Raw genomic sequence first — 10279 nt, forward strand, 5'->3', positions numbered from 1 at the left:
AAGTCATACAGATAGGGAATTACCAAGGATATCATCCCCAGCCATTTGTAATCCCATGTTTATTTGAACTGACAAATTCAATGGAGAAAACCCTAACCTTCCACTGATATCAACAACTGATTCTGTAAAGTCCTATTCTCTTAAAGACTTTATTTAATTTCTGGTTTCCAGGTGGGGACATGAACCATAGAATCAATCCATCATAGGCACTTTATTCTGAATTGCTACAAAGACTGTCTCTCCACAAATTCACTTCCTGCTTATAAAAACAAAAATCTGCACCCGTAAGCCATGCAGCCCAGGTTAGAGTACTCAACAGGTCCACAAACTTCAGAGGAAGGGGAGATATTCTGGATGTTGATCAGAACTGAACTTGAATGCTGGGGTTTGATATTCAACCAGCATAAGCTGTCATAAAAGCATTAGGCTTATTATGTAGTACTTGAATTAGGACAATACCTAGAGGCCCTAATCAGGGATTGTTCTAAGAACTGTACAGTATAACCCAAAGATAACTCCTGCCCTAAAAAGCTGACAATTTAGACCCTGACCTATAAAAACATACACAACTTCTGAATGTTATGAATGTTGACTAGTCCCCTTGACATAGATAAATTATGTGGGTCAATCTTTGCTGGATTGAGGCCTGGGTCTCAAGCATCTCTTCTCTCTGCTGAAGGGCAAAAGTTTGCCATCACACATGCATGTAGGTGTTACTGAAGTCAATGGGAGGTATGATCATGTATGCACAGGTGGAGTGGAGCCCTGAGGGTGAAAGAAACATGCAGTAAAAGCTCAACAGAAATGACACCCTATGAATATACAGAGATATGCTTAGGTATGCATGAAAATGCTTCTGTTGCCATATACATATTTTATCAATAATTTTAGACTGAAAAATTGTGATGGGAAATGTATTTCTAAGTGATTATTTGTGGCCTGCTTTCCATGGGTTCAACAAACCTGGGGCTGAAGGGCGTCAAGAGTGTCCATCCACAAAAAACATGGGCTCTGACAGACGTACAGGTCTCCACTCTAACTCATAGCGCTTCAAATAAAGCACCATGAGTTAGAGCGCCCACCCCCTGGCCCAAAAGATGTCTGCCTGTTGGGTTGTGGGGGGCGGGAAAATCAAGTTCCACTTCGGAGCCAATCCAGGGGAGGAGTCTGCCTGCAATCTCTCCGTCCTAGCATCTCTCCCACCACACCCCCTGCCCGTGTCTGCCTGACCCGAGCTGGAAGAGGAGGAGGTGGGGGGCTTCAATCCACTCTTCCCCACTCCAGCTTAGGCCAGGCAAATCCCATTCCACAGCTCCCTCCCCTCCCCCTCCCTTCTTGCAGACAGCACCGAGGGGGAGAGAGGAGCAGGGGGCAGCTGGGCTGCATCAGCCCAGCCCCAATCACACTGACAGACTGACCCCAGGGAATACAAGCTTCCTAAGGTGCTCCACTTCAGAGCACCTTCATCTGATCCCTCGTTAGATGAGGGTTAATTTGTCTCACAATTGGCTGCTTCCGAAGTGCTCCACACCTGTGCACGTGTCACGGCAAAGCTGTACAGCACTTTCAGGAGGCCAATCACATGACATATGTCACTTCTGTCAGCACTCATACAGAGTCTTGATGCTCTTACACAACAGACCTTCACAGAACTGAGCAAAGAGTGGGAAAGGGTTTTCCTAGCATTCCTTTCAACTCAAACGTTTACATTCCACAAACTTCAGACATACATTGGTTCATCATCCAAGTTGCAGTTATTATTTCTGATTTCGGACTGGATAAGTGATGCAGCTAACCAGCCTAGGCCGTGATTTAGCAAAGCACTTAATCATACCCTTAACTTCAAGTATATGTATATATCCTCTTGATATCTATCAGCTGCATACAGATGCATAAAATTAAATATGTCCTTCAATGGAATAGAGGTGGGATTACTCATGTGCTTAAGTCCTTTCCTGAACTGAGGCCACTGTGGGTGAAATTCACCTCTCATGCAGAGGTTTATACCCAATATAAGTTTCAGCTATGCCGTCAATACAGCATTTAAGTGAGACTTTGGGTATTCAGCCTTGGAGAAGAGTGATGCAGGGGTTGGGAACATGGGCAATTTGAGTTCAGCTCCCTGTTCCACCAGACTTTTTCTGTGGCATCAGGCTTAGCTCTTCTGTGCCTCAGTTCCCCCATCTGTAAAATAAAGTTAACAGTAATGCTATATATGCTATATCTGTGTGGAGTACTGTACTAATACATGTTATAGATTATGCTGCATTCAGATAGTGCAGTAACAGAAATCATGTAAGCACTTAAAATAAGTCATGTTGCTGGCCTTTGGGAAAGGGATGAATTCCATAAATGCACAGACTGAAATTCATATAGCATCAGTAGCATAACTGAAAGGGTGACTAGGGCAGCAGCCCTGGGGTCTGCCTTTTTGGGGGAGCACAAAAACAGGTGCTGCTGCAATGGTAGACAGTCATGCTGTCACAATCAGTCTGGCAGCAGCCCAAGCTACCCTGTGCGTCATGGCTGCCCCAGGCATGCAGCTGCCTGGCTACGCCTCTGCACAGCATGATTTTGTTGCATAATCCAGAGTCACATGAATTATAGCATGCACTGAGACCTGAACATGAGATTAGACTGTTTACACTTTGTTTCCACTTCAGGTCAAGAGATGCTGACGGAAGAAATCTGTGAATTTAAAATGGCAAATACATTTGACCATTTTGTAACCTGCTCACCAACAGTCTTCAAACAGGAAAAAAAAGTGGTTATTTAAATGAACTATTCATTGAATTCTAGATATTTCAAATAAAAACAAAAATCAGAGCCAGCTAAACATTGGGTTTGATGGACACGAATACACCCTCATTGAGTTCTGGTCAGTAATCTGCTTTTATAGACAAATTTCTGAAGTGTTTTCACTAGACACTTAACTCTGGGGGAAGTAATATTCTGCTGTAAACAGCAGACACATTGCATGCCAACTTAAGCAGATATTATGAAGCAAAATAATCAGAGATGCTTTTATGGAAAATAATCATACTTGTAGTAAGACTGTAAGAAACCTTGCAAAAAACGTCTACCAGTTGGTTGAAGACTGACTACCATATAGAAGTATCTGACACAGCAATGACAGTGTAGTTGATTCCAACACATGTAGGCAGCCACGTAAAGCACCTTTGGAAACATCCTGAAGATTTCTTGATTGATATGGAAGATCCCACTAGTATCCACTTCATATTTCAGTTTCGTTCCCAGGGGAGTATTTTTCTGGGTGGTGAATAGAAATGCAGGGGCATTGCAACATCTGGATAGAGTAGACCTGTAATATAAATAGCAAAAAGAGATTATGTATGAAAACTAGGTCTTACAATTACCATGGAAATCACTGCCCATTCCTTACAGATGGTAAGGAATCTTTCAAAAATATATATGGGGTTGGTTATATGCTTTTTTAATAGGAGAATGCTGGTGCACCAAAACCAAAGCCCTGCTGGACTATACCAGGTCTGATGAACACGTTTACAATGAAAAATGTTCTCAGGTCCAGGAATACCTGGTTGAAATCAGAGACAGGGATACCCCAACCTCTCAAAACAGCAAATGGCTTCACTGACAGTGCACACAAGCTACTGGCTATCTCGGGGAGAGCCTGACCCATGGGCAACTGGTGCCTCCTGAGTCTGGGGGCGGGCACCAGATCACTGATGGAGGGGATGGGGGGGGGGTCCCCCAGCGACCAATTGCCAAGGGGAGGTGGATTTCCGGTTTCGTGGCTGGTGCTTCCAGGGGGTGCACAGCCGATCACAGGGGGTGCATGTGCACCCGCATGAACCCCCTACACATCGCCAATGGCCTAAGGCTTTCTCAGTCTCCCCTGTTATCATTCCACTTTGTATTAATCAACTGTTTGTGGGACCAGAGGCCATCTCTACCGCACAGTAGAAGGGACATTCACCTGGGATGCAGGAGACTGGCAGTATAGGAACTTGTCCCTGGGATTCCCAAACCCCAAGGAGTGCTTCCCTCCCTCTCTCTCCCTGCCCCAGTTCTTCTGGAGTCTCTCTCATTTCTGAAAGAAAATCCTTACTTGTATCCTTCTGTGAAACAAGAAAAGTTCTGAAAGTCTGAAACATTTCAGAGGATAGTCTCCATTGAACTCTAGCCCTGATGACACTATTGATAGTGCTCTACACTCACTACAGAGTTCATGTTCAATTCCAATAAGAAGGGATGCATCACATCCAAAAAGGAAGCCAGTTTCTTGGTTCACACCTTTCATTTAATGCTTGTTTGCTTTTATCTTTGGATCCAAAATCCAGTCATCATCTCCACTTCTATTCCAGGAGAGGTTTCCTTCTGAGTTAATGCATCTGATATTTTGGTGGTGAGTAGGTTATGACAAATGCACACATTTACAAATAGGGCAAACTGGTTCCCAGCTGAATTACCTTTGCTCTTAGGGTAAATGGCCCATGTTATAAACTGAAAGAATAAACCAATTCTGTATGCTTTTTGTGGATGTTATTTATATAGTCTATATAAAGAAATGTAGAATCAAATATACATATTGCAAAGGCTGAAGTTCTACAATTTGATGAGGCTAATTGAGAGAATGATACAATGCTCCAATCAAAGTCATAAATGAGGCTGAATCAACAGATGAATGGGAATAAATTAACAAATAACTACAAGAGATACTTGAATCGAATCAGGAGGGTGATACAGGAAAGAACTGCTCTTTCATTATTTCTGCACCAGGAGAGTGAGGGAAGAGCCCTTCTCCTCTATCCTACAACCCCAACTTGTGTTCCTGGAGCATCGACCTAGTTCACCACTATGAAGGTCTGCTCTAGTCTTAATCTTTCACCACCAGAGCACTGCACCACCCTGTCCCACCCTTTGGGGCAAGTGCTGGACATGGAAACTGGTGGGAGGAGAAGCTCAGACAAGCAATGGTAGGAAGATGTCCATGTAGGAGCTGGGGGCTGCAGATGAACCCCTCATGAGCTGCATGAGGCCTGGGTTGGACAGCCCTATTATAGGGGAAGATTTATGAACTCTCCCAGTGACTTTTAACCAGGAGAGGAAGCACTTCTTTTCATCCATATCTTTATTACAAGAGGTTCCACTTGCTCTAAAACAATGAAAGTCTTCCCAGGACCAAGCCAAACAGGTTCCTAGCACAAAGCTGAAACAAGGCTTTGGGTCCAATCAGACATTGCTGCTACACAGCTGGAGTCCTTAGCTTGTTCTGAGGCCATTTCATATGAGCTTCAGCAAGGGGTGGGCACATGAGATGCGACAGAGGTACCAGAGTAATAAGTAGCAGAGGTCTCTGGAGGGCAGAGAAGTGGCCAAAGTCCTCAGGAAAAGATAACTGAGCAGGGTTAATAAAGGGTACAGCAGGATGGGATACAGCAACCTGGACTCTGAATACAGAACAAGTAATACCAAATTCCATGGAGATGTTTCTCATGATGACAGGGCCAAATCCTCCCCTAAAAGAAAGTCCTCACTGCCATCGTTGTAGAGGCGCCCTTTCACACTGGCAAGGTGAGCCTCCAGCGATTCTAGTGACGCCAGCAGAGAATTTCGTCACAAAGAGCAGGGTGGCACTTCTGATGGAGGGGCAGGACTGAGAGCCAGAGCCCCAGGTTTCTCTTCTCTGGTTGGCCACAGACCCACTGTAACCTGCAATAAGTGCTCCGTGGCCCAGCTTGCACGCTGTCTCCTCACTCCCTGACACATGCATGGCATGAGGTTGGGGGAGACTGTCACAGACTGATTTCCCCTCCTTCACAGGGAAGTAGATATTTTATATTTTATACTGCAGCTGACAAACCAAGGAGCAATGGGCTCCAGTTGCAGCAAAGGAAGTTCAGGTTAGATATTAGAAATAACTGTCTCATGAGAAAGGTAGTAAGCACTGGAACAGGTTACCCAGAGAGGTTGCAGACTGTCCATTCTTGAAGGTTTTTAAGACCCAGCTGGACAAAACCTTGGCTGGGATGATGTAGTTGGGGCTGGTCCTGCTTTGAGCATGGGGTTGACCTAGATGTGACCTCCTGAGGTCCCTTCCAACCCTCATTTCTATGATTCTATATTAGATGCCTCAATAGCAACCTGCCCCTTGCTACTTAGCTTTCCTTTTATAAACCCTAGTCAATTCTAATTTAAATGCATCAGCGCCCCAGACCATAATGAATGGTAAAGAGTAACAGGGTCCTGATGTCTTACTTGCTTCTTCATAGCTATCAATGTGATCATTTCATCTGATTGCAACCAGCTGTGGTCAAAGACAGCTCCATCAGTTACCATTGGGTAGCAACCCTTCTTACTTGAATAGGTTAGCTGCTGTTACATTCATCTCCCATTTGCATATCTGCAAGCTCTTCCACCTGTCGAACAATTCAGTTTGCTTCACCCTAAGGAAGAAGAAAAAAAGACACGCGGAAGTCAGAGTTTGCTTTTATTAAATGCCTTCATCACTATTGGTAACACTTCCTTAGGCAGACATGAGACAGTCACGGAGCAGGAAGAGCTGGATGCGCCATAAGGATCCCCTCAGTCCAAAACAATCCCAGCGGTTCTTACGAATTTCATTGCTCAATTGCCCAGAAGTCCTCAACCAGTATGGGAAATCCACTGGTCCAGGCTCTGTAAAAAAAAAAATATTCCCTATTCCAGTGGTTTTCAACCTTTTTTCATTTGCAGACTCCTTAGAAATTTTGAATGGAGATGCAAACCCCTTTGGAAATGTTGAGTGGAGGCGTGGACTCCTTTGAATTGTAAGTGTGGGTATTCACATACTTTTGATTGATCATAGTCATCTTTTGCAGACCCCTTAGACATAGTCTGTAGACCCCCTGGGGTCCATGGACCACAGGTTGAAAACCAGTGCCCTAAACAGCCCCTACAGTTTAAGACGGCACAGCAGACTTAGAGCAGGAAAGGAAGCAGGAGACAGCGGGTGAAGTGACTTGCCTAAGCGTTGTGCAAAAAATCAGTGATCAGGAAAGAGTGCATCACACAGGGTCCCAGCCCCGTACCTTGAACCCTAGAACTGGAAGGTTACCACTTTTCATTAAAGGCAGACCCTGAAGTTGAATGAAACTGTCAGTTGTGCCAATGTCCACCTTCATAGTTGCTCCTAATCTCCAACCTAAATTTCCCCTGCTGCACCTTAAGGCCATTGCTCCTTGGCCTATCCCCTACAGCCACAGAGACAAACCCATCTCTATCCTCTCTGTAAACACCCTTCAGCTTTTGAAGATTGTTATCAAATCTCCCTTCAGTCTTCTCTTCTCTAAACTAAATAGCCCGAACTCTTTCAGCCTTTCCTCATAAGTCGTGCTTCCCAGACCTCTAATAATTTTTGTTGCTCTCCACAGGACTCTTTCTAAACTGTCCACATCCTCCTTGAAGTACAGGGCCCAAAACTGGACACAGTGCTCCAGGTGAAGCCTCGCCAGTGCTGAACAGAGCAGAAGAATGACTTGCATTGACTTGTACGTGCCACTCGTGCTCTGGCTAAGCAAGGATGCTAGGCTGCTAAGGAGAGACTGGGAAACCCCAGGAAGACCTGTGTGCTGCTTGGGGAGGAGCTACAGTAGAGAAGAGGCTCTGAATCAGGGAAGAAATCAAGGTGATGGCCGCCCTGTGGATGAAAAGAAATGCAAAACTCCAAAACTCTTGGTGCAGAGATGATACCTTTTATAGGGCTAACTAAGAAATGGCAAAAAAAATTACCTCTCTGCGAGCTTTCAGGCACACAGTGCCCTTCTTCAGGCTAAGGGAAAATTAAAGATGGCAAAAGTCCCCTTAGGTAGAAAAGAAACTTCATTTTGCACAGAGGAAGCAGAAAGTAGATGTCTGGATCTCTGGGTCCATGAGAGTTCCTCTGTGTGAGTTGCTCTTTGATGTGCAGATAAGGCAGTTTTTTTTCCCCTGGTGGTGTCAGATGGCAGTAGACATTTTTCTTTCTTGTTTAGCAATGAAGTTTCCAAAATTGGCTAAAAAAGAGTGCATGTGCTCAAAAGCTTGCAAAGAAAGATATATATTTTTTTGCGATTTCTTAGTTGCTCTAATAAAAGGTATCATCTCTGAACCAAGAGCTTTGGAGTTTTGCATTTCTTTTTATCTCAGATGAACACGGCTACCAAATACATCCCTGAAACTGGGTGAAAGGCATAGAGCAGATCCAAGGATCCAAGTAGGACTTAAACTTTGTTGGGGGATGTTTCTCTGCTAAGATGCCTGGGTGAAGGCCTTCCTGGTATCTTTGATGAACTTTATAAAAGAACAAGATCCTTAGAGGATCTGGACTGCTATGTAAAATCCTGAATGGGTCCACATGGAAAACAAAGACCAAGCAAATGTGCACAGCATGCACCATCTCAGACTGCGAGGGGATGCATAGAAGAGAACCACACCATTGTCACAAGGCATTTTTCCCTGCTTCATTTCTTGTTAGTGCCTTGTCTAATGTAGGCTTCACTTCAGAAGCTATTACACAGTAACCTTAGGATGACGGATATATTTTGCGGATAGCCTTAACTTCATTTAGTCATGCTTTGATGCATTGTAATAAATGCCTTCACAGCTCAACTTCTCTGCTCCCATATACTATACTGCAGCCATAAACCTGTGTTCAGTATGCGTAACTGCAGCTTGGAGTTCATCGCCCCGATATGATGCCAATGCTTCAGGCTTCAGTTGTAGGTAGTGATGGGGAAACAGTTTGAAAAAGAGGAAACAAATGAAAAAGTACCTAGCAGTGGGGAAACATCCTTATTGCTAAGTAATCTCATAGAGCAAGGTATGCTATAGTCCTCTGCTAGAAATGAGCCAGATTTTTCTGTAGACAGATGCGTGAAAGACAATATTGTACTCCAGGGCAAAGCCTAGGACTATGACCTGTAAGGCTCAGCATTTTGGAACTGTAATACATTTCCAGAAGTTATTTCTACCTCACATTTTATGTAAGTTTTCCAATATTTGGCCTTTAATAACTAAGGAGAGGGACTAGGATTACTGGATTTCATGGAGATTTTTATGGAGTTTGAGGTTTCTTTGAATCTGCTGGATCTTGGTGTATTCCCTTTGGGGTTGAGGACTTTGAATGCTCTCTATCCTGTCTTTCAATAAAAGAAGGCTTTGAAGAGCTGTTTTATACTTAAACTGGACGCAACTTTGAATTTTCCAGAGTAAGTCACACATAAAGAACTAGGTCGTTCTGCAGCCTACCAGAGCATACTAATTTAGAAATCTTCCATTATCCCCCCAAGCTCTCTAAAGAAGAATGGATATTCTGTACGCACATTAGAAAAACACAGCCCAGAAAAAAGCCTTACTATGTTAAACAATATATACTGTACATCCAAATCTAACATTATCCCATTAAGTCAGAGTCCATTAACAGTTAAGCACTACTTGGTAAGTGAGAGAAGGGATTTCCCTCTATGCCACCTAGTGAGTATCTGAAAATCACATATCCAGGACTCACCATCTCCAACACGAACACTGGTAAGGGTCTCAAGTTCTCATTCTTGCTATTTATTTTTAAGCACTGAGAGTCAGCAAACAAGATAAAGTTGTTACTCCAGTGTCCTTCATCCAGTGCCAGTTATGAAGGAAGAGGTTGTAACCAGCATTTTTATCTGTGCAAAGTCAATGAGGGAGGCTTGCATCCAAGATTCATAGACACTAGGGCTGGAAGGGACCTTGAACGATCATCAAGTCCAGCCCCCTGCCCCAGGGGCAGGAAGTCAGCTGGGATCATAGGATCCCAGCAAGATAAACATCCACATGTCTCTTGAAGGTGCTTGAACCACCTCTGGCGGCAGTCTATTCCAGACATTGGGGGCTTGGACTGTAAACAAGTTCTTCCTTATGTCCAGCCTGAAATGGTCATGGAGGAGTTTGTGACCATTCAACCTTATAATCCCTTGGGGTGCTCTGGTGAACAGTCATTCCCCCAGATCCTGGTGGTCACCCTGATAAACTTATAAGTGGCCACCAGATCACTCCTGAGCCTGCGCTTTTCCAGGCTAAAGAGCCCCATGGCTCTCAGCCTGTCATTGTAAGGTCTGTTTTCCTGAACTCTGATCATGCACGTGGCTCTTCTCTGCACTCTCTCAAGCTTGTCCACATCCTTCTTGAATTGTGGAGCACAAAACTGGATGCAGTACTCCAGCTGCAGCCTCACCAAGACCGAGTACAAGGGGAGAATGATGTCCCGGGATTTGCTTGAGAAGCATCTATGGATGCAAGCCAG

The 10279-nt window shown here is 44.3% G+C and overlaps 1 protein-coding gene across 2 annotated transcripts in view; it reads right to left on the reverse strand.

The window, feature by feature from the left end:
* ST8SIA5 (ST8 alpha-N-acetyl-neuraminide alpha-2,8-sialyltransferase 5) overlaps positions 1–10279 on the reverse strand; it is a 94509-nt gene that overhangs the window by 15835 nt on the left and 68395 nt on the right. For both annotated transcript variants that reach the window (XM_019518121.1, XM_019518120.1), the window contains 2 exons: positions 6342–6428; positions 3178–3322 (listed from right to left, as the gene is read on the reverse strand). In XM_019518121.1, coding sequence (XP_019373666.1) covers positions 3178–3322; positions 6342–6428 — 232 coding nt within the window. The remainder of the gene's footprint in view (positions 1–3177; positions 3323–6341; positions 6429–10279) is intronic.

Source organism: Gavialis gangeticus, unplaced genomic scaffold (assembly GCF_001723915.1).
Source record: "Gavialis gangeticus isolate Ggan-Ray unplaced genomic scaffold, GavGan_comp1, whole genome shotgun sequence".
NCBI lineage: Eukaryota > Metazoa > Chordata > Crocodylia > Gavialidae > Gavialis > Gavialis gangeticus.